The sequence below is a fragment of the Abramis brama genome, assembly GCF_963993115.1.
Source record: "Abramis brama genome assembly, chromosome: 16".
Lineage (NCBI taxonomy): Eukaryota > Metazoa > Chordata > Actinopteri > Cypriniformes > Leuciscidae > Abramis > Abramis brama.
Genome location: NC_139978.1, coordinates 30,653,971 through 30,679,591, shown reverse-complemented (window position 1 = coordinate 30,679,591; position 25,621 = coordinate 30,653,971). Strand labels below are relative to the sequence as shown.

Genomic DNA, 25,621 nt, shown 5'->3' with positions numbered 1-25,621 from the left:
TGCATTGGAGGGGCTGGGCAAAAGTTATATCAGCTGCGTTGAGTGACAGTCTGTTATACCAATAAACAAACGTCTGCTCAATATACGTCAGTGCCGCCCTAGCCAAAGTCGATTGATTGGATGTTGATGGGCTCCTTTGGACACTTGCTGTCCAATCAGCGTCCTCCACATGCGGCACAGAGGCAGTAGTGAGTCTCCTGCGATAAAACGAGTAAACGCCGCTTCCATCACCACTCAACGGGAGAGAAGGACGCGTAAAGGGGTCGTCCGTCATATTTCCAGGCAGGCAGAGGCTTGGACGGGGGCTGAATGTGATGTACTAAGCAAGGATCTTTCCTTTTGGCTTCCACTGACTCCCAGTTATTTGGGAAACAACAAGAAGAAGATAGAAGAACTCTGTTGGATAAGACTATTGGAAGGTGCATTTGCCCGTCTCAACTTTCCACATATGTTCTTCATTGTGTCCCATTGGATGTTAATGTATGTGTCACTCATAGGCATATTCGTATCTATTTTTTTTTTGTGACCAAGGCAGATTTCTTGAGCGGGATTCTATTCCAGTCTAACGATGGAGAACGCTCACATGAAGAGTGTGGAAGAAGTTTATAGTTATTTCAGCGTCAACGAGAGCACGGGACTGACTTTAGACCAGGTGAAAAAGCAGAAAGAAAAATGGGGTCTCAACGGTACGTCTGATACTTTTGTGTCCTTCACAGCCAACTACGCCACACAGGCGCGTTGAAGTTGACATGAAATTGTTACATTTGTTGCAATCAGCCGGCAGGAGCGTTCGAAACAACTGACGTCATCAAACACGCTTTATGGCAAGCTGGTGTAACATTCAGTTTTAAAAAACAAACTAGCATCTGTTTCATGCTACGTCTGTAGTGACTAGTATATTTTTAAATTTCACTAGCAACTAGGTACTAGTACTTATTGTTTAGTGACTTTCGCTATTTTGCTTTCAGTTTTCCTAGCACTAAATTAATGTATCACAGTTGTTACTTGCAGCATTTTTAATTTTACTTGTAAGATATTTATTAGTCATTCTGACTATTCATTATTTATTACAAAAAAATAAAGAAATAGCAACTGAATATAACAATAGAAATTATACAAGTAATAGAATAGGTACTACAATCTAAGAAAAATGAAAATTTCTTAAATAATTGAATCAATGGAATAGTTACTTGTCTTAACTGCCATAATGATAAATAGCACACGAAGAAATACTAGTGACTAATTGAATGGATATTAGTCACTATTGGAATATCTAATGAATAGTTATTAGTGAAACTGAAAAATACTAGTCATTATGGAATTATTAAGTGCTTATGGCAATAAATTGATACTACTTGGGGTACGTTTACATGACAACGGCGGACTACAGGTGGAAATTAGCACAAGTGCTACAACCTGGTAAAATGCATCTCTCCTTTTTAAGGTTAATGTATATTTTACATTGTCCCTGTTTCAAATAAATAAATAAAATAAAATAAAATAAAAATGGAAAAGTTTTTCCTTCGCGTTCTTGAAAGGTTTCGCATACAGACGACAATTTGGTCAAAACAATCCCCGGCGTTCACATGGATCTGTGAAAAACGACTAATGCTGTATAACGCATGCCAGGCCAGTAGTTGGTGATATCACTTTGTAGAGAAACACTACACGCCTATAGGCTGAACATGTAAAATGCATGTGCATGATGTCACCGTTTTCACAAATTCATGTTTTTGTTGTTTACAAGGAGAAAACTAAAAACGGAAAACTTTTTATGCGTTTTGCCCATTCATTTACATGACAACAGTGTTTTGGGGGGTCTGATAATACAAACTTTTGAAAACAGTTTTCAAAGTGAAAACAGTACTATTATTGTCTGTGTAAACTACAAAAATGCGCATTTGTGAAAACAGTGACGTAATGCATGTGAACGGGGATCGTTTTGGCAATGTTGTCATTGTGCATGGAAAACGTAAAGGGAAAAACTTCTCTGCTTTAGTTCATCATTGTGGTGTAAATGACGTACCCTAAGTTTTAAGGGAAAAAATGTTAAAACAGCTTGCCATGCACATTTCCCCTAGACTTTGACAAGGTTGGAAGACAGGCACACACAGGCCCTTCCAGCACAGAAATAAGCTGAAAGAGATGTTTAAATCTATCCGGCTTTATTATGTTTCTGTAAAATCAAAGCGAGCATAGCTAAGACCGATCTCCATTCTTCCTCTTTCATCAATTTAACAGAATCATGTTTTTATGAAAACATAGATGAAAATATTTTTGTTAGCAGCCGGCTCAGAACAGCTTGTGTGTATGTATGTATGTATGTATACATGTATGTGTGTGTGTGTGTGTGTGTGTGTGTGTGTATATCTCAGCTTGTGATTTGGATTTGGATCATTTGGATTGGATTTGAAGTTCTCTTCTTAGAGTGCAATGTGTTTGTGACGAAGATATTTACTTATATATATCACTTCTCAAATATTTAACTTGGGTGTAACATTGATCAGCATTTTAAAGTAAAGAAGATAAATGTAATCTTTGAGTTTTAATAGGTTCTTATAAGGTCACAGGACAAGTGTGTTATAGTCAATGTCAAATCAATTTGTTTGGGAATGTACTATTCACTGTGTGTTTTTGTAACATTATACTTTTTTTTTTCCATATCCTTCAATTAACCACACAGAGTTACCTGCTGAGGAAGGTAATATTCATTTTTCAACTGTAACATGATGTTATCATTGTTTTACTCATGTTATTCTGATACATTTGATTTTGATGTTTGACAGGAAAATCTATATGGGAGCTTGTCATCGAGCAGTTTGAAGATTTACTTGTGCGGATTCTTCTACTGGCAGCTTGTATATCTTTTGTAAGTAACATGTACACTATTCTTTGAGTGAAACAATCTTTGAGTTTCAGTAGTGTAATTACAGCCATTTCTCAGATGTGATTCAGCACAGTTTCATGTCAGGTGTTGATTGTTTTACATTAGAAGCAAACCACAGCGTTACATGCGCTGAGGTAAACACCGACTGGTATCCGGAAGTGCTGTGAAAGTGAAGATGTCTTGTTAGCTCCCTGAGTCTCGCACGCCTTGTCTTGGGTTACTCGCAGATCAGAAGAGCTAACAGCTGAGGAAGCGGAACTCCTTAGGAATGGTGACAACAGCATTCAATGAGATTGAGTGTCTTGTCACTAGCTGCCAAACAAGACATCTTAGTGCACTGCAGATTTACAACTGAGGTGTAAGGACCTCTTGAATTAGCCAAGAGTTTACAACCAAATGAAAAGACACGTGGCTGTTTGCTTGGAGACTTAAAAGGGTTATTAAATGAAAGATTTTAATTAATTCCTGCAAATTTACTATACATATTAAAGATACGTTTTTTTTTCTTTTCTGAAAGTAGTCTCTTAATCTCACCATGGCTGCATTTATTTAATCAAAAATACAGTAAAAACTGTAATACTATGAAATATTACAATTTAAATTGACTTGTTTCTGTATACAGTAAGCATGTATCTCCTATAAATTACTACTACTTTTAATATACTGTATTTTAATTAATAATATAAACCAGGGAAGTAAGGATAAGGTTGGTTGATCATTATGCTTTGGCAGTTTGACTGGCCAAAAGCATTAGTTAGAATGCATTCACAGAGCGGATGAGATGAAGTTGGCTGGTCGGCTGGAAGTAGAGAGGTATGCCAGCATCGCCCAGCGGAGTGATACTGAGGTGTTGGAGTCTGTGGTTTGACAGCTGTCTCGTAGTTGGCTGTGTAAGAGTGCATCTCTGCAGGCCAAATTAGGCCTCTGACCTTCAGTTGCAGGCCTCTCATTACCACAGACAGACCAGTAACTCCACTGTCTCTTGAGAAAACCACCAAGATGTTGATTGGAAGGCTTCAATCTCTGCATTTGACCTCCATGCTGTGCATCTAAGGACTTTTTATATGAAGCAGATCATGCAAATCTATTTTTAAAGGTGCAAAACGTCAGTGCTTCCGTGCAAAACAAAACTGTTAAACTCTTAAGTTGTTATAAAAGTGCTTGTGCTTAATGACATGAGGGAAAGTAAATAGATGGTGCAGCTTCTTATTTTAGGAGTTCATATGTTATAATGTATCTAAATGAGGGAAATAAAAGATGTCGTTGCTGCAGTGAGCTGTGGGAGTTTAATTTCTAGTCATTAAAACACATCACATTTAGTTTTTTCTTTCTCTCGTTTAAAATCATGCAGTTAATGCAATCCAAACACAATCTCATTTGTAAACGGGTTGAGTTGAATCCATTATGAGAAGGCAAATGTCACTGGCATGTCTCGTCTAGAATCTTGATCTACTGGTCTTGAAATATCCAGAGGGTGTTTTGAATGTGAAATACTTGATTAGATCAAACGGGATGTGTTGTGACATGACTTTGTTTTTTTGTCCTGCAGGTATTAGCCTGGTTTGAGGAGGGAGAGGAAACTATCACTGCCTTTGTGGAGCCTTTTGTAATCTTACTGATTCTTATAGCTAACGCCATTGTAGGTGTTTGGCAGGTCAGTAAAGTATCATGAATTTTGAACAATTGCAACAATAATGACTGAAAGTCCCATCCCAAACTCTACTGCAAAATTTCCCAGTGACTTTTTTTATACATTTGATTCTGTCCATCTCAGGAACGTAATGCAGAAAATGCCATTGAAGCCCTTAAGGAGTATGAGCCAGAGATGGGCAAGGTGTACCGTCAGGACAGGAAGAGCGTGCAGAGGATCAAAGCCAAAGAAATTGTGCCTGGAGACATTGTGGAGATCGCTGGTAAGCATTGCATTTTATATCATGATAAAGATGATGTGATCACAGTGTCACTCAGTCCAGCCTCAGTTATTTCTCTGAATCCAGTTATTAGCAAGGTCACTGCTTTTATGGGTTGTTATGTGAGATAATAAGGAACAGCCTCTCAGCTCTTCTGTCCCTGAATGGACCTTGTACAGCTCCATTGTACGAGTAAAGGTATTTTTGGTTGCACCTGTTGATTCTCAATGGACTGTGTGCGTCAGTCCTCATCACATGTTCGTCAGCGCTCATGCTCTGCCCAGAAGCACATCTATATCTGTTGGACACAGCGTTGGCTCTTTTGGTTTGCTTCTCGTATTTTTGCGCCGCCTTTTTGGAGATGCCTGATGATGTTTCTCAAATTTGAGCTCTTGCAAATAAATAATGTAGAGTGTGAAATTTTATTTTCTTTAATTACTCATTAATAATTAATAAATAAATGAAGAGAATGATCCTGCTTTATAAATCGCAAATCATTTTTAAATCAGTAAATTATCGGTTCATTCATTGAAAATGTTCCACATCATTATCTGATCATAATTCTCGCTCCTCATTGCTCCCAAAATGTGACATATATATTTAGCATACATTGTACATTTACAAAATATCTTTTTTTTCTTCTTTTTTTTTTTTAGCGTTTGAAAAAAAAAAATGTTTGCTTGTTTGTAGGGCTGCACAATTTATTTATATATCACATGACTATAAAATATCAAAATTACTACAGAAATTACTATTGTAATATTTCACTGTAAATTTTTTTTAATTTTACAGTACAACTGTAAAATTACAATACTGATATTTATGGCTGTTAAATTTCTTTTTCTAACGCTAAACCATCAAGCTTTTATTTTGGTGGAAGACTGCAGGGCGACTTTAAATCTACTCTTTTGTTGACAACAGATGGTTTAGAATCGCTTCTCATTTCAGGTTTAATTAAATCACTGCCTTTGCTGTGTGATCATCACACTTTGCATCATATCATGTTCTGGTTTTGCTTCATTTGATTATGCAGCCTCAGTTTCTGTTTTTATAAAGCTAATGTAGGATCAGATCGTCTTGTGTTTTGTAGATGAAGCCCCTGGTTTCTTGCATAATTGCTATTTTTGAAGACTTAGAGATGAAAAAGCAACATTTTGGAAAGTGGATTGTGGTAATGTTTTAACCTTTAACTCCTTTGCAGTAGAACTGGTGCTGTTTTTTTTTTTTGTGTGTGTGTGTGTAAAGTGGTAGATGTTATATTTAGCACTGATAGACTGTTCAGATTATGGAATGGTTTAATTATAACTCACAGCGACAATGGTGCAGATGACAGGTGCCGGCCCTGAGCCCTGCGCCCACCCCTTCTGCAGCGTCTCACAGAATTGCAGCCTGTGACGTCAGATATGATTCAGACAGACTGCAAAGTCACCTTGGAGAGAGGTCATTCTGGAATGGTGCTGTTTTAGGGGTCAGTGATTAGGCCCAAACGTGGGTACATTTTCCACGAATGCATTTATTTCGTAATTACTCAAAATCCACAATTTCACTGTCTGAACATTTTGCAGATAGGGACGTGATAACAGATTTGACCGACCAACTGTTTGGGTGTGATTAATTTAGGAAGAGAGGGTCACCTGGAGCTTTTTGGCTGAATCTGCTCTGTGATGGCATCTGCGCTGATCGTTTAAAATGCTTTCCTGTTGACTCTCTCTCTGAATCTCTGTCTCTGCTCCTGCTGTGTGTTGTGAGCATATCGCAGTCCGTGCCTCGGCTCAGTACACCCGCTGCAGAGGACTCTGGGACTGTAACCAGTTTAGGCGTGAACAGAATTACAAATGAAGCCAGCGGCACCCTGACAGCCTATCAGTTCTGCGCAGGGCCGAGCTCAGCATGTGGGCCACCTCGCAGTCCTCTGTGCACATCTGATGCTTTAATTAGCATAGGCTACCTCTCAATGCTCTTTGATATTCTAAGCCAAGGTGCTTTGGTATATAAGACAACTGCAGGTGCAATCTTGAGTAAAGCCTTATGTAAGGATAATTCTTTGTACAGTATATGAGCAGTTTAAATGCAATGGAGTTTTTTTCTTCTCGCTTTGGGGCCATCTATATGCTACTGTACTTATGTTGGTTGTTTTTGGCTTTGTTATATGTTTATACATTTTCAATATTCCACTACTGTCCATGTTCATGCACTGTCCTCATGGGCAGGACTTTTTTTTGGGGGGAAAAATTAAATTATATTTAACTGTTTGTTTACTTATTTACCTATCCATCCAGCTTGTAGCTTTACCAATAGAGCATGGCACTAACAACGCCAAGCTCATGGGTTCAGTTCCCAGGGAATGCATGAATTTGCATAAAAGCATCTGCCAATGAAGGGGGGTGTGTGTGTGTGTGTGTGTGTGTGTGTGTGCGCTCATATGAAGAGTTCAGATGCAAAAGCCTCTAAGTGCCATCTGAAATTTTCTTCTAGAATGACCATTTTTATCAAGCTCGTATAAAGTTCAGTAATTTCACTTAAATGGCATTGAAAATGACCTATTAATTGTAATTTAAGTGAAATTACTGAATTTAAATATACGAGCTTGATAAAAATGATCATTCTAGAAGAAAATTTCAGATGGCACTTAGAGGCTTTTGCATCTGAACTCTTATCTCTCTATCTCTCTCTATCTCTCTATCTCTCTCTCTATCTATCTCTCTCTAGTTAGTCTAAACTTTAGTTGGAAATGCATTAACGCTGGAAAAAATGGACTAGTCAGGCCATGTGGTTATGTTGTCTTTTACAACATCAAACAGAAAGATCTTGTCTAGCCAACTATGTTTTAGACTGGTCCATTTGTCCTGAAAGACCTTTTATGTATTGCTGATTGTCATTGTCTGAGGCATAAACAATACTTAAAACCAGTGAACCTTTTCGAAGTCTGTATGTTGCAACCGTCAATTGTCAAGTGGAAGGTGTCCAGGTCTAACAGCTGTTCCTATTGTTCACTCAGAGAGATGACCTTATAGGGAAGTGCCCATGATGTACCACCCCTTTTCCCCTTAATTCAAATGCTTTCACATTGGCCTTACCCTTACCCATCAGCATAGTCTGTGCTCTGGGAATTCAAGCACCCAGGCGGGGTGGCATGCAACATTCTGCTGGACCTGGTAACCATCGGCCATCACCGCGGCAGGGGCCCGGCAGGTGTTTGATGCCCCCAGCCTGTCAGCAAGAATCCACAAATGGCTGAGTTAATATGAATGAGAGTAAAGGAGATACTAGCCATTTATCAGTGTTGGGGTTGGAACAGGTGTCCAATAATTCACATCACACTTCACTGAGTGGCCAATCAAAACCAGTGATTTGTAGATTAGAGATGGGAAGATAATGCCTTTTTATGACCGATACATGGTATTTTGATGTTTAAGTGTCCAATATTTTTTGCAAATGTATTATCTTTGTTTTTGTGCTGTCTGTGTTAAGCATTTAAAAGTTGTTGTTATTATTAAACTAAGTTAATTTACCCATCAATACTATTGTTGTGAATGTGAATGTGAGCTGTCATCATACAAGAACATACTGTGGGGTGTCCGTTTCAGAAAACAAAATCTATCTATAGAAAATGAACCTTGTTTAATTTTTTTTTATTTTTCTGAGAAGTGAGTATTATAAAAAAAAAATGGATTAATCGACTATCAGCCTTGATTTATCTCTATTGCCCCCCCCCCCCCCCCAAAAAAAAGTGCATGTATGATTGACTGTTCTTTTTCGAAGAATTCAGCTTTTCTAACACAAGTCATTTTTTTGAGCTTGACTCAACAACCTCGAGACCCCCCACGGCTTGTGCTATTCTGTGATGACATGGCAAGTGAAATGCAGGCATATTTGTTTGACCCCTGTGTCCTGCGTTGCTACAACGAGCAGAGGAATGAAAGCAGAGACAGTGCTGTGTTGCTGGGGGACCGATGGAAGCAAAAACCTTTAAACAAAACTGTGCTGCTTTCCGTCCCCCGACCTCCTCCCGCAGGGGGTTAGGTGTGAGCTATTTTACCCTGCTGATTGATGCATGCTGAAGGTATTTTAAGATACTAAAGTGCTTTATGATATGGCAGCTGGATTCCACGCATATACTCCATCTTCCTTTGCGTTGTGTTATTTCTTGATCTTGAATGCTTCATTACTAGTTCAATATTGAGCTGAATATGTGGTGAGTCCTTGTGTGGGTGTTGTGTAGGGCCCTTTTGCTGGGTTTGTTCTGGGCAATCCGTGCTCCTCGAGGGCCGATGAGGAGGCTGTGTGCGTACAGTGGGCGGATAGATAACTCCAACAGCTCAGGGGTTCGGAGGTCACGCTTCTACCTGGAGGCCAGGCAGATACGCCTGAAATAGCTCATCGCAGGGGCTTTTTGTATATGCATACTGATAAATGCTGCTATGTTCTGGACAGTGTTGACACACTTGTGAATAGCGCCATCGGGCCTCTCTTAAGTCATGAGTCAGCTCTCAGCTAGAGCGGAATTGAATAGACACTTCATTCTCACCTTGTGGTACGAGTCTGCATTAGTCAGCAGCACAATTAAGCATCTTTGAAAAGTACCCATGTAATTTGAAGTATGGACCTTTAAGAAAGAAATTCTGAAGCTCCATTATGTGCATCTCTATCGAATCCACTTCATTCATTGTGAAGCATGAATTGAGTGTTCAAATTTAAACTGAATATAAAAGGCAATGTAATTTGAAGTTGCAAACAAGATGGAGAATTGTGATTTGAATTAAAATAAATGAGATTCGTTTGTCAAGAACTTGATTTTACAAATGCTTGTTTGAAAGTTGTTTTGTTTTTTTTAGTTTTTGAAAATGTATGAACCTTGGATAGATTTTAACAAAAATGTCACCTATAGATTTTATTTATGTAATTGTCTTATGAATTTAGATTATGCAATGATGTATGTCTAGACTAACATTTGAGAGCAGCAGCACCAGAGTGCCGAAAGGCTACGTTCAGACTGCCAGTCCAAATCCAATTTTTGTGCATATCCGATTGAAATCTGATTGAAGTGTGAAAGGCAAAGAAATTCATGAAATTCGGTTGGATTTCTGGAAATCTGTTTCAGTCGGACTGCTCTGATCAGATTTCGTGTGGTTTATGTGACTTTCCCACACCACTTAATATGTAAACGTCACAGGTTGTTATAGAAAACATGCTGACAGTTGCTGTAGAAACAAGGTTGTGTTGTTGCAAAGTGCCGGATGAGCAGAAAATGACAATATAACAGACATGTTTTGAAACAAGTGGAGACGACAGCGTGAAATAAAGCCACTCATACCAGCCTCAGTTTCTGCCGCTGCTTCAGAAGACGCAGTAGTGCAGCGCAGCGGCTACATATCATGTTGTAAATAAGACAACATCTGTATTGCAACCCCCTCCATGTTGCAGTGGTTGTGGTTGTTTTTGTTGTTGTTGTTTTGGCATATCCCTACCTACCAACACAACAACATTGCCAGAGAAACCAATGCAGATATTCCGGAAAACGAAAGAGTGGCATGCCATGGGCACACTTTGGATCTGAACAGTTGCATTCTGGATGTCAATAATTTAAGATCAGATGGTTACCTGTTTTGGTAGCACTTTTATAGGGTCATACTGAACTGACCTACAGCTTCCGTGATTATAAAAGGAGTGCTCTTTACTTGCTTTCTGTGTAATTAAGTTGCAATTTGAATTTTTTTTTTTTTTTTTTGTGTGTGTGTGACACTTCCTACTTCATAGTTCAGTACAAAAAGTGCCAAACTTTGACATTGATTTCTTGTTGAAGAATTTCCAATATGATTCAGAATTCATTACAAAGTGCTCCCTATATGTTTTCATAGATTTGCATGGCCTATAACCAGAGTATGTTTCTAATTTAATCATTCGGCATCAATCTAATAGGTCTCTAAGCTCAAATTATCAGCTACATCTTATGGTTCCTCTGTTCCTCTTTGCCTTTTCTGTAGCCGCTCCAAGGCACTGGAATAAGTTTTCTCTGTCCTTAAAAACATCCCCTACACTTAGTGTATATCAGAGTGTGCTAACACTTCATTTGTTTCCTTTAGCATTTGAAAATGTCTTGTTATCTGTTGCTTGTGTTTGTATGGTGCATGTTTTTTTATTTTTTTTAATCTTTTGTACACTTTGCCTCCACATTGTTGAAAGTGCTTTATAAATAAAGGTTGAGTTGATTTCATAATGTCTAAATATACATTCAAAAGCAAAACGTGAAAATATTAGGGAGTGGAAATAGCTAATAAGCCAATAAGTGCTCCTCTGCTACCATCTACTGGTTATAGTGATAATTTCATGTCTTTTTTATTTTATTTTTAGGTGTTTGTTTGCCACCAAGTGTTAGTTTTCCTTCATCTTGAAACTTTGTTTTACAAATGGGAAAAACTGTTTTCAAATAATGTTTTTGGTCATCACATTAAAAAAAAACATTTAAATTATAATAATAATATAAAATATTAATAAATAATATTTAGAGCTTTGAAGTGCTGGAAAAAGGTGTGTGAAGCATTTCAAAGTGCTTAAATGTCATTCTCAAAAGGTTGTACGAAACCTGAAATTAATAATTATTTATTTTTTTACTATTCCTGCCACAATACCATCATGGTTACGGTTAGCGTTACTACATTAAATCCATGGTGAATGTTTGTGATTTGTGGATGGAAAAGCCTTCTATAACTTGTCCATGACATAATGTACATCAGCACTGTTTGATCTGATATGGTTTATAACAGAATTATGCTCACTAGATCTCGCAGCAATGCTATTAATTCTGCAACTTTATTTCTTAATGCATTAACTGTTGAAATTAAAAATTTTCAATTTCAAATGAGCTTTATTATCATTGACTGTCTACCACAATGTTGCCAAAGCATTAACATATTATATATAAATAATAAAACAAATAAACAAAACATGTATAAATCATGTCATATGTAGCATAGTAAATAAATAAATAAATAAAGTGGGTCTCTAGGGAGTTAACCGTCTCTGACATTGTGAATGGCCAACACACATTTTGCAGCTATGCTATCATCAAGTATGAAGGGCGTTTTCTCAGTATCACTAAGTTCAATGAATGATGGAATCAATGTTTCAAATCTGGGCAGAAAAGTTTCTCTTACATTGATATATTTAGTACAGATGAGTAGAAAGTGTTTCTCGTCCTCTATTTGTTGTTGATCACAGTGTCTACAGATCCTCTGCTCTGTCTGTCCATGTTTGTCAGTTTTGGAGGTCAAAATGTGCTTTTCATGATTTCATCATGATTCATAATTTCTTTGAATTGCAATTCAGTATATTCCTCTTTCATTGCAATTCTAATTCAATTCAAATTCACACTCGTGAGTTGTAAAGCAGCCAATTATTAAATTCGGACTTTTACCCAACCCTGCTTGCATTACACCAACATTTGAACAGGTATCTGTAACATCATCTGCACTTCACCTCCAAATCATGGTTTGTCCATCAGACAGCCTCATGATCAATTCTTCAATGATCAAAACCTCATTCTTACTAGAAATGTTGGCTGAGTTTGTTCTCTTGTTACCAGTGAACAACGCTGGGTGACCTTCTGGGAACTGGACTTCATTGTGTACATTCGTTCTCGATTTAGGTGGCTGAAGTTGCAATTGAGCTCCATTAAGTCTTTCTGAGAAAAGCCGCCACTGCCCCGTGTGTACGACCTTGCCGGTGTAGCGCCTCACAGATCGTGGCAAAAGGACAGCCTGTTAATCCACAGCGAAGAGATCCTATTGCACGCACATGTGTGATCAGTGCCAAGGCCACGCAGCATCCATTGTTGTCATGCCCTGTCATTTTTTTTTTATGCTGCCACGCTGCGCATAATGGCTGGGTAAATAAATTCCCCAGGCTTTCTCTGATAGACATGTTAATGTTTAACATGAGCAGATCAGCAAAGAAACATTTGAAGTATTTATTCTTCCAAGTGTGGCCTAAGGAAGCATATTACAAACATGCTCCTCAAAGCTGCTCTTCAACACCATTGTTATAAGTTATGAATACATTGAGGTTGTTACAGTTGATTGACAGCTTGGGGGTTATTAACCCTCTTTACTCTTCTTACTGAGCGCAGGGGCAGCTGCTGTCATGTTTAAACCTGATCAGCGCATCGGCGAACGTATCTGAATAGTTTTCCCATTTTTGGCGTGGAGCATTGTTCCTCGCCATGCTATTTTCTTCTCTCACCCTCAAGGGCGCAGATGAGCTTGCATGTCTGTTTTGTTCTCGATGGCTGAGCTCGCTCTCTCTCTCTCTCTTTCTTTGGTTCCCTTTTTAAGTCCTTTTAAGTTATTTCATGATTGTGCACAAGGGACTAGTCGATTTGATTAAAGATCATAATTTGATTTGTGTTCATCTTGCCAAGATTTGTTTATTAGTCGGGAGATTTCCGAAAACATTTAATGTTATGCTTTCTGAACACTGTGTTCTGACACTTGCAATGATGCAATGTGTGGATAAAACATGCAGTTAGGATACTACATCTGAAAAAAACACACAAAATACAGTGCACAAAGCTTAGATGCTTAGTTTGACCATAGAAGAAACACTGTTGATTTGTAAACTATTTTTCTAGTTTAATTGCAACATTAAGCTAGAAAAATAGTGGAAGTTGGAACTGTCTGCAGTACCTTCATAATGCAAAACTTTACATATTTTACTCTTAAGGACCGTTAAATTAGTTGCAAAGAGGTTTATGATTGCTAACCTATAATGTATGTGCTTATTTAGTTTTCACCAAAAAATTAAAATTGTCGTCATTTACTCACCTTCATGTTGTTCCAAACCTGTAAGACTTTGTCCTCTGTAAAAGACAAAACAAGATACAGTATTTTGAAAAACATTTCAACTGTTTTTGTCCTTAAAATGACAGTCATGTGGTTAAAAAAACAAAACAAACATTGACTTGCAAGTTATATTCTATAGTTTTATGTAAGGAAGAGAGAGAAAGTGTTTTTATTTTATCACCTATCCATTTAATAGCAATTTTAACTGTGAATTTGTCTGTTTTCTGATGATTTAATATATTCTAAATATCTTATTGTTTCTGTTTTTTTTTTTAATCTAGTGGGTGACAAGGTACCTGCCGATATCCGTCTCTCTGCTATTAAGTCCACCACACTCAGAGTGGACCAGTCTATCCTGACAGGTAACCAAGTGTTTTGATCATTTGTTGGTGTATCATCTATTTTGGCTGTGGGTTTTACTCTTATTTCTCTCACAGGTGAGTCTGTCTCTGTCATTAAGCACACCGACCCTGTGCCGGATCCCCGTGCCGTCAATCAGGACAAGAAGAACATGTTGTTCTCGGTAAGAAAATTGGACTTCAGCTGATCTTTAGTCTAGTCAAGTCACCTTATTTAAAGTGCTTTATACAATACAGCTTGTTTCCCAGCTTTACAGTGATAAATAGGAACACAATGATTTAGTGATGCAAACAGAATTCGATTCTGCTCTAAAAAGACAATAGTAAACAGTCAGTTTACATTTCAGTTGAAATCAGTTCTTAGTGGATTCAGTTTGGTTCAATAAATAATTTTGGAATGAGTTCAATTCATATATAAAGCAGCTCTGGAGAAAAATGTGATGTCGTCCAATAGTGTCAGTGCATTCAAGTCAATAATATTGCAGAATATTAAGTGTCCCAAACTAAGCAAGCTAAAAGGCGTCAGCGGAAAGGAACCAAACTCCATCAGCAGAAATGGAGAAACCAGACTCAGCTTTAGTACGCTCTTCATTCTTTTTGTTCCAAACGAAATATATCTTCCTGTTCATTTTAAATGTGTGCATTCCAGGGAACCAACATTGCTGCCGGCAGAGCCGTGGGTGTGGTGGTGGCCACAGGCGTAAACACCGAGATCGGTAAAATCCGTGATGAAATGGCTGCCACCGAGCAGGAGAGGACCCCCTTGCAGCAGAAGCTGGATGAGTTTGGCGAGCAGCTCTCCAAGGTCATCACCCTGATCTGCATCGCCGTGTGGATCATCAACATTGGCCACTTCAACGACCCCGTCCATGGCGGCTCCTGGATCCGTGGCGCCGTTTACTACTTCAAGATCGCTGTCGCCCTGGCTGTGGCTGCCATCCCTGAAGGTCTTCCTGCTGTCATCACTACCTGCCTGGCTCTCGGCACCCGCCGGATGGCCAAGAAGAACGCCATCGTCCGCTCTCTGCCCTCTGTGGAGACGCTGGGTTGCACCTCCGTCATCTGCTCTGACAAGACTGGCACCCTCACCACCAACCAGATGTCTGTCTGCAGGGTGAGCTCATCCTTTAGCAGTTTAGTCATGCTAGGCTTTGTACAAAAGTAATAGCTCCATGAAATGGCTTGACTAGTGTAGTTTTGAGCTTGAGGAGTGCTGTTGACATATTTGAAACAGGACGTTGTGACTGATAGCTTTCAGTTTACATGATTTGCTACTTGTTTAACGTGAATACAACCCTAAGGGGCCGTTCACACAGAACACGTTTTTCCATTCCACTGAAAAACAATGGAAGAGTAGCGCAATGTAAATGCGCTAGACCAGGGGTGTCCAATCCAAACCCTTATAAGATTGTTCTTGCAGTTAGATCTTACAGATCTAAAAAAAATCGCTAATAGCTAATTTTTTTTTAATCTTTTTTTTTTAAAGAGCTCCATGTCTAATGTGCTTTTATTTGGGGCAGTTCAATTTGGGCAAAAATAATGGTGATTTATATATCAAGATAAATAATAATAATAATAATAATAATTATTATTATTATTATTATTATTATTATTATTATTATTATTATTATTATTAACTAAAAATATTAAACGAGAAAAAACATTGCCATTGAATTAATGCCGTTTCATTCTAAAGCGCTTAAATCTTCTCCTTGGTTGGCAACAGGTTGATAAATGCTTCACATTACAAATCGTTTTAAACCCTTGGTAATTGCACTCCACAGTACTCGTTCAGGATATCTTTTTATTCTGATTTTGTATATTTGGACTTTTAAAAATCCTCAGTCGTTCCCTGGAAATGAAGTGTTTGGTGCAGCTTCAAGAACATCAATGATAGAGATTTGTCTAAGGACTGAAATACAAAACTGCAGAAATACAAGAATGAGCTCTGATGGATGGCTGTAGTGTCTGAATTGTTTTTTTCGTCAGATGTTAACATAGTCAGCTTTAACATCAGTTAACTTTTCAACAAACTCCTTCTAGATGGACAGCATGCTGATGTATTCAGCTAACAGTTGAAAATAGTGTCATAAAGGTTCACCCAGAAATGCGAATTGTTATATTTATATACAGATTTTGGAATAGCATGAGGTGGTATATAAATGATAAAACTGTTCCTATCATGTATCTGTGTTTCAGATGTTCATCATGGACAAGGCAGAGGGGGAGAAGTGTTCACTGAGTGAATTCACCATCTCTGGCTCCACATACGCTCCTGAAGGAGACGTGTGAGTTTTCTGTCTCTGCTCTGATATGCACATCAAACTGATGCTCGTGATTTCACATTTTTGTCAGCTTCTGTTTAGGTATTTTATTCATCATTCTGTTTGGTTACTCAGATGCCTTGATAACCGAATAGTGAAGAGCTCCCAGTATGATGGGCTGGTGGAGCTGGCGACCATCTGTGCCTTGTGCAATGATTCCTCCCTGGATTACAATGAGGTAGGCTTACTAATTGTCCTTTCTTAAGGTGGAAGATATAAGCAAAACTGATATCATTATACATTTATAATGAATATGAAAATTAGTATTTATGAAACCTGATATTCTCAGAAATATCACAATATACACAATTTTATGAAAAACTGATTCCAAAACTCCAGGAAAATAAGTGTACATTACTGATTAAATTATATGTATGATATATGAAAGAATCATTAATATACGGCATTTTTTTTAATAAAAAAAAGAAAGAAATTTTATTACAATTCAAAATGACTGTTCTCTTTTTGAATGTATTATATAATGTATTTTTTTTTCCTGTGATGCAAAGCTGAATTTTCACCATCATTACTTCAGTCTTCAATGTCATCAGTCTAAAATGCTGATTTTCTGTTTAAGAAGCATTTGTTATTATTATCAATGTTGCAAACAGTTGAGTGAATTTTTTTTTTTTTTTTAGGGTTCTTTGATGAAAACAAAGAAAACAAAACAGCATCTGAAATAGACCGTTTATGTAACATTATACACTACTGTTCAAAAGTTTGGGGTCGGTAAGAATAAAAAAATAAAATAAAAGAAATTAATAATTTTATTCAGCAAGGATACATTAAATTTACCAAAATTGACAGAATATTTTGTAACATTATACATGTCTTTACTATTTCAAATAAATGCTGATCTTTTAAACTTTCTATTCATCAAAGCATACTGTAAAAAAAACAGTACACAGCTGTTTTCAACATTAAACACATTAAAATACATTACCGATCCCAACCGTTTGAACGGCAGTGTGTGTTTATATAATATGTTCAATCATTCCTTGGGTAATTGGATTGTATATCTAACCATGTTTGCCAGAAGTAGAACAGGCACTATGAAAAGCTTTGGGAGAAGGTCAGTTCCACACATGGAGGATGTACCTTGATAAATGCAATTCTTTCAGGCTAAAGGCGTTTTCGAGAAGGTTGGAGAGGCCACAGAGACAGCTCTGACCTGCCTAGTGGAAAAGATGAACGTTTTTGACACTGACGTCAGGAGCCTGTCTAAGATCGACAGAGCCAATGCCTGCAACTCAGTAACTATTTCTGATTACTAGTAAATAATTATGCCTGTACTTGTTTAATTGTGATTTGCTAACTCTATGTGTGTATGTGTAGGTGATCAAGCAGCTGATGAAGAAGGAGTTCACCCTGGAGTTCTCCAGAGACAGGAAGTCCATGTCTGTTTACTGTTCCCCTAGCAAGGCCAAATCCTCTTCATCTAAGATGTTTGTCAAGGTGCAAACCGGATACTGGTTTGTTATATACGGAGTCATTGTACTGCTGATGTTTTGATCACATTGTTAAACTAGAGTGTCTTCCTCAGGGAGCCCCAGAGGGAGTGATCGATAGGTGCACGTATGTGCGTGTGGGTGGATCCAGGGTTCCCATGACTCAAGGCATCAAGGATAAGATCATGTCTGTGATCAGAGAGTACGGCACTGGCCGGGATACCCTGCGCTGCCTGGCGCTGGCCACCCGTGATACTCCCCTGAAGAAAGAGGAGATGATCCTGTCAGAGACAGCCAGCTTTGCAGATTATGAGGTGACTGAGTTACAGTGTACTTTACTAGTCTGTGTGTCATACTGACATTGTGTATCCATCTAGATGGCTCTCTAGTATCTTTGTACCACTAGCTTGTTTACTATCTTATAAACCATTTATCCATCTAGATAATTAGCTAGATAGTTTATTAGATAGCTATTTAGTACCATCTAGCTCTCTAATATAAATGTCTTTGAACCTTGCTAGCTACCTTATAAACTTATCTATTGTAGCTATTTAATAAATCTAATCTTTGCTTCTTGGCAGCTTGCTACATCATAAATCATTCATCTAGCTGGTTTCTAATAAACCATTTTCCATCTAGCTAGTTAGCTATTTAAGCTAGTGTCTAGCTATCTAGTAACATCTAGCTATCTAGTAACATCTAGCTCTCTTATAAAGTATCTTTGCATCTCACTAGCTTCCTATTTATCATATTAAATATTTGTCAATCTAGCCAGTTAACTAGTTAAGTTTTAATCCATCAAGTTAACTGTCTAATAAAACATTTTCCATTTTGCTAGTTATTTATCTAATAAAGTATTTACCTTTATAGCTATCTAGTAATGTGTGGGGGGAATTCAGGTTGATAGAGACACTTTTTCATGGCAAAAAAAAAAATGGCAAACCGTGTTCCAATCAACCTAAAATCACCCTATAGTTATCTAATAAAAGTATGTTTGCATCTAGCTATCTAGTAACATATCTAGCTGTCATACATTTTCTAATATTTATCCATCTAACTAGTTTGCCATCTAATAGTGATAATCCATCTAGCTATTAAGCTGTCTAGAAAGCTACTGTAACTAGGATGCAAAATGGTTTAATAATAACATAATTTAACTATCTAGCTATCTCGTAATATATCTAGCTATCTAATGAAGTATCATTGTCATGCTTGCTTAGACAAATATTTTCATAAGATAAAATATTTAATATTTAGCTAGTTCACTATTTAATAAAGTGATAATCCATCTAGTTAGCTGTCTAAAAGTATTTAACTTGCTAGTAACTACTAACTTATATAGTACTAACTTAAATATTTTTATTTATCTAGCTTCCAATCTAATAAATGATTTATCCAACTAGCTAATAAAGTGTTTATTTATCTAGCTAGTTAGCTCTCTAATGACATATTTAGCCACAGTATCTAATAAAGCATCTTTTTCTAGCTAGCTATCTCAAAGCATCTATCCATCTAGCTAATTTAACAGTGGAAAGTGGAAACCAGAAAAGACCAAATTTGATGAGGTTTTAACAGTTTATCCTAAGTTTTTCTAAACTTTTCTAAACCTGTCCTCTCCATCTGCCAGTCTGATCTGACCTTCGTGGGCTGCGTGGGCATGCTGGATCCTCCTCGTACAGAAGTGGCCGCTTCCATCAAGCTCTGCCGCCACGCTGGCATCCGGGTCATCATGATCACCGGGGACAACAAGGGCACGGCCGTGGCCATCTGCAGACGCATCGGCATCTTCTCAGAGGATGATGACGTCGACCGCATGGCTTTCACAGGCCGCGAATTCGACGACCTTTCACCCCACGCCCAACGCGAGGCGGTCATCAATGCTCGTTGCTTCGCACGTGTCGAGCCTTCACACAAGTCCAAGATTGTGGAGTTCCTGCAGGGCTTTGATGAGATCACTGCCATGGTAGGTGGCCATATGATGATAATGGATAGTGATTTAGCCAGAGGCGGACAGTAAAGTTGTGTACTTGAGTACTGTACTTAAGTACACTTTTTGAGTGTTTGGAAATCGCCCCTTAAGTATCATACTTAACGGAAAAACTTAAGGTGCTTTATGCAACCGGGCACTGTACTTTAAAAAGTTTCCAAAAAAAATAATACTCAAGTACTTTGTCTTCATTACATTTGAAAGACAAATATCGTACTTTTTACTCCACTACAATTCTGTCAAGATCCTTGAAGTAGTAACGTCAGTCAGGGGTTGCATTTTGGTTGGAAATTAAAGTCGCGTTGACGTCAGAACCCGACGTCAGATTGACGTCAACATCCAACGTCGGACAGACATTGGATTTTGGTTGAAAGTCGGGTTGACGTCAGAACCCGACATTAGCGTATAGAAAACAGTAAGGCTAACATATTCATACTAAAAGCAAAAAAACTTTAAATCCGGCACTATTTGAGGGAACAGCCATTTGGGTATCCGAAACCATTGTGGACGTTATTGAGTGCACTTATTCAATCTCACATTCAATCCCTATCAATTATATTATAACAAAAAATCGGTCTTTACAACTTTTACTTGTTACGGCGTAATATTTGACCAGCAGTATCTGTACTTTCACCCAAGTAAGGAAGTGTTCTTTGTCCACCTCTGGATTTAGCTCAACTGTGATTGTTGACTGAAGGGTTGTGTCTTTGCAGACAGGAGATGGCGTGAACGATGCCCCTGCCCTAAAGAAGGCAGAGATTGGCATCGCCATGGGCTCTGGCACTGCTGTGGCCAAGTCAGCCTCAGAGATGGTCCTCGCTGATGACAACTTTGCCACCATTGTGGCCGCCGTTGAGGAAGGTAGAGCTATCTACAACAACATGAAGCAGTTCATCCGTTACCTCATCTCCTCCAACGTGGGCGAGGTCGTCTGGTCAGTCCAGCTTTCATCTGCCAGTGGGTGTTTTAGGTTTGTTGAATCTGTTGCTGATATGAATGACTCCTCCTCAGTATCTTCCTCACCGCTGCGCTGGGTTTCCCCGAGGCCCTGATCCCCGTCCAGCTGCTGTGGGTGAATCTGGTGACTGACGGTCTGCCCGCCACTGCTCTGGGCTTCAACCCCCCTGACCTGGACATCATGAACAAGCCCCCCCGCAGCGCCAAGGAGCCCCTCATCTCCGGATGGCTCTTTTTCAGATACCTGGCCATTGGCTGTGAGTCACAAACATGACCAGTGCATCCTTTGATCGGACTATAAGATCATTTACAATTCAAGAGAATAGTGCTTCTGTAAATATATCTAGCTTGGCATCTGCTAAAGGATTTATTATTGCTGGTCTGTTAACTGTTGTATTAACTGGTGTTTCTCAGGTTATGTGGGTGCTGCGACTGTAGGAGCTGCAGGCTGGTGGTTTGTTGTTGCTGAAGATGGTCCAATGATCTCACTTTACCAGCTGGTAGATATTTGTTTTGAACTAAAAGTGATGTCTGTAATTAAATCTGATACAATAACATGTAAAATGAATGCTCAGAACTAGACTGACGTCGAATTATCACTTTTTTTAAACTTTTTTTTTCCGAATGTCTTCATGAATTGACATTCAACTGATTGCAGCACAATTTATTTGACTCCTATTAAGTTTTTGATTTTAGAAGATGCCACTGCAAGAAATGCAATGAAATTGAAAAATGCAGGAAAACTGCTTTTTTTTTTTTTATCAAAAAGTCTAATATTGTGAAATTGGTACAATTAAAAATAACTAAAATAATATTTTTAAAATGTAATTTATTTTTGTCATGCCAAAGCTGAACTTTCCATTACTCCACTCCATTTAATTAAAATATTTAATATATATTATTACATTTTAAATATTTATTTATTTGTTTGTAATTATTACGTAAAATAATAATAATTTTCTCTTTTTACCATTATTGTTGCTTTATTTTGTTAGTCACCAGTACTTTGTCTGTCTGTTCTAACTCTCTCTTTTGCACTCTCTCTTTTTCTCAGAGTCATTTCCTGCAATGTTCTCCTGATAATCCTGACTTCCAGGACCTGGAGTGCCACGTGTTTGAGTCTCCCTACCCCATGACCATGGCCCTGTCTGTGCTGGTCACCATCGAGATGTGTAACGCCCTCAACAGGTCAGTCCTCGTGACATCCAGACTCATTCGTGACATTGATTTAAAAATGAGATTTGAACCCAAATAAACGTATCCTCTTCCTCCTCCCCCCTCCTGCAGTCTGTCAGAGAACCAGTCTCTGGTGCGCATGCCTCCCTGGGAGAACGTCTGGCTGCTGGGAGCCATCTGTCTCTCCATGTCTCTGCATTTCCTCATCCTCCATGTGGAGCCTCTGCCGGTACAGCAACCATCCTGATTTATCTTAACATAAATCTGAATTTATAAGTGCCCAGTGTACAAGAGTATATGTCAAAATCATCTTGGGGCCCAGAGTAGGATTAGGTCCGTAATGGTTGGTTTCAGCAGTCTACACGCAAACTTAGGGTACGTTTACACGACAACAATATGCTTAAAACGGAGAAGTTTTACGTAATGAACACGTAATGCGCATGTGCATGATGTCATCGTCTTCAGAGATTCACGGAGAACGTTTTGAAAAATGTGCACTTTGAAAGCCGTTTTCAATAGTTTACGTTTTCAGGCGCCCAAAACGCATTAAGTTTTACATTTTTAGTTGAAAGCGGTGTCGTGTAAACAGCCCATTAATCTCTGAATCTCTCCCGGTGCTCACTATGTCCCGCCTCTCTCACTATTAGTGCACTATACATATTCAAAGCGTTTTAGATGGTTTATTCTTATAAAATATACTACTAAAACTAAATGTGATATGATGATTTAAATGATGTTTGCACTTTCACTTTGAGGAGTAAATGTGCAATTCTGACTTTTTTTTTATTCTTGCAATTGTGTTTATATCATGCAATTCTGACTTAATTACCTTTTTTTTTTTTATTCCGTGGCGGAAAGAAGCTTCCATACCATACAGCGTTTATTTTTTATGTGATATCCTAAAATAAACATAAATAGGTGGATGGAAACATCACTTTTTTTGGAACTGAGTCTGAGCTGAGTTAAGAGGAGCGAGACCCTATTGAAAATGATGGAAATCTTTTTTGGTCTGGTTTCAGTGTCTGGGTTTGGTTCCTTTAGCTTTAATATTTAAACAGCAGCAATATGAGATGCTAAACGTTTATGATATTGCAGTTCAAAAGTTGTATTTATTTGAGCTATTTGTGCTGCCCTACATCCGGGTTCTACTGGTCTGTGAAAGCCTGTGAAAAGTTTGATTCCATGCTTTTGTTTGCTCCACAGGTCATCTTCCAGATCACCCCTCTGAACGTGACCCAGTGGATGATGGTGCTGAAGATCTCATTGCCCGTCATCCTCCTGGACGAGCTGCTCAAATTCGTGGCAAGGAACTACCTGGAGCCCGGTAAAGACCTGGACCAGGAGCCCGACAGGAGAGGCTGGTCCCTCTCTGCATGCACTGAGGGCATCTCCTGGCTCTTTGTAGCTCTGACACTCCCTCTAGTGGTGTGGCTGTACGGCACAGACACTAACATAACCCAGCTGTTCTGGTCCTCCTGACTGATCCCAGAGCTGCCGTCAAGCTAACACGTGACTCCAAATAACCACAAAAGCAACATTAACCACCAACATTTACCTGTTCACATTTGCACATGCATCCAAGCCTTGTTTGAATTTTTATATAATGTTTACCCTCATATATGGCATATTGCTGTCAGAAAACAGTATGTTCTTTTTTCTTTCTTTTTTAACATTCCATTTTTAAGCACATTTCATGTTTTTTATTATTATTATTAAAGGTGTATATTTTCTCAGGTCCCTTTATGGCCTTTTTTGGATGTTCGAAACAGGGAGATGAAATATTTATCAGATTGCTTTGGATATTTTTGGCTCGCAGCTCCGAGATGTCTTTATAGCCTTTTGAATCCGCTGGGCCAAAAAGAACGAATGTGCATTTGAGTTATATTTAGATGTTTTCTACAGTAACGTCACCTATGTCATTTCTGTTTCCTCTCCTCGCTTGAAGCAAAATGATTTCCTCTCTGTGTTAAGTAGATCGCAGCTACCTCAGTTCCGTCGCTTGCTTTCATTTTGTATTTTTGCTTGGTAGACTAGCCAAATGCACCAGTTCTCTTGATCTAAAACACTTCTTTTTTTTAACAGCTAGTGTTTTTGAACACATTATCTGAAGCTGTTTACTTTATCACGTGTTGGATGTATTTATAGGGACAGTATAGAGATTATAATATTATAGATCAATTATTTTTACTGTAATGTATATGTGTATATACTAGGTATATGAGAAAATGAACTGGGCACAAATCATCCTTTTTTTTGTATAATATCTAGGATGAATTCTGGGATAAAACCCCTGATATTAGTAAACGTGTTGCTGGTGCAAAGACCTCTTTGACTGTAAATGGCACAACTTATTCACTAGGGGTCGTGTTTTTTTTCTTCCATTTAAAAAAAAAAAGCTGTTCTCTTGTAAAAGTGTCTTGCTCCAGGTGATCACCAGACATCATGCATGATTAAATTCAACGTATTAAAACTAATCGTGTTGTCCTGTGTGCATAAGAGAGTGTGTACTGCTCACATAATTCTGCAATACTCATGATACACCATCACAACCTTGTGTTTGTTTGTGCTGCTGACTGATGTAATACACACAATTATCTGGAAAACATTTACACAGGAACTCCATATAACGGCTCTGAAGAGGCAGTTAATCACGTTTGACAACTATTGCAGTTGCATGACGACATCTGTGTATACAGTCTTTTTGTGTTTTTGATTTGTACTTTAGTTCTTTGATCAAATGTCTTATTTTCACGTCTTTCTCTCTCTCTCTCTCTCTCCAGCTCGGGATGATTGAGCCAATCCGCTCTCTGTATTCCTTGCAGAACCTGTGAGGTTTTCTTGACTTTAGTGCATGTGTTGTTTTGAGCAGCTCCACACATCTTTCTAGGCCTGCATGTCAACTGCTAAAACTTAAAAATTTGCATTAGTTTAGGAAAAAATTCAAACATTATGAGTGGTAAAACAACAGCTTATTTGAGACCTGATAGCCCAGATCTGAAGCCAGTGAAATAATAAAATAAATAAAAAAAACACTTAAAATGTAACATTACAGCAGTTTTCATGGTGCATGTCCCCTTATGATAAACTTTTGTATAGCACTGCAATATTTAATTTGAAGAAAGAAAAAAAAAGAGAGAAAGATGCCATTAGTGGTAAAAGGCATTGTTTTTTTCCCTTAAATCTTTTGTGAGATATGTAAAATAACCAAAAATGATTGTTCTTGTTGCTTTGCGCAGGGATGTGCAATATGTTTTAAAGCCGAGGCTCATTTCAGGTGTTCGGTGTGTGTGTGTGACATTGAGAGACAGGCGGTCTTTTACAGCAGTTTCCATGACAACTGGAGGGCGGGAGCTGCCGAATCAGTGTTGTAATTATCACAATGACTTGTGGTTAATAAAATGATATTACATGGTTGCACCGCTGTTTCTTTGCACTGTCAACGGTTGATTTATTTTGTATTAGTAAACGTTATATTCTATTTACTAAAATTGAACACATCACATTTTTTCATGCCATGATTTTAATTTCAAAACATTTAAAAAATAGTCTTATTTACACAATATAGAAACAATAAGACAAATACACTGTGAAAAAAAAAATGCACATAAGGCTACAGAAATTGAATTTATGATTGCCTCGCTTGTATGCTCTGGTAAATTTCACAAAACTTGTCAAGAAATGTCCATGTTAAATTCACCCCCAAAACCAAAAGGAAAAGAACTGCATAAAATAAACC

The 25,621-nt window shown here is 38.1% G+C and overlaps 1 protein-coding gene across 4 annotated transcripts; it reads left to right on the top strand.

The window, feature by feature from the left end:
• Positions 1–163: 163 nt before the first annotated feature.
• atp2a2a (ATPase sarcoplasmic/endoplasmic reticulum Ca2+ transporting 2a) lies at positions 164–25,299 on the top strand. 4 transcript variants are annotated; one of them, XM_084086917.1, is made up of 22 exons: positions 164–419; positions 536–686; positions 2,684–2,701; positions 2,787–2,869; positions 4,437–4,541; positions 4,662–4,800; positions 13,916–13,996; positions 14,072–14,157; positions 14,643–15,107; positions 16,193–16,281; positions 16,393–16,495; positions 17,439–17,570; positions 17,653–17,772; positions 17,861–18,079; positions 19,393–19,728; positions 20,466–20,686; positions 20,764–20,966; positions 21,124–21,209; positions 21,764–21,897; positions 21,997–22,114; positions 23,089–23,209; positions 24,666–25,299. In XM_084086917.1, exons 2-22 carry the CDS (start codon positions 569–571, stop codon positions 24,677–24,679), a joined length of 2,991 nt encoding a protein of 996 aa, XP_083943043.1. In that variant the 5' UTR covers positions 164–419; positions 536–568; the 3' UTR covers positions 24,680–25,299. The 4 variants fall into 4 exon arrangements, with proteins under 4 accessions (XP_083943043.1, XP_083943044.1, XP_083943041.1 ...); XM_084086918.1 differs by having other exon boundaries at positions 532–686; XM_084086915.1 differs by lacking the exon at positions 24,666–25,299 and having other exon boundaries at positions 233–419; positions 23,089–24,359.
• Positions 25,300–25,621: the final 322 nt, after the last annotated feature.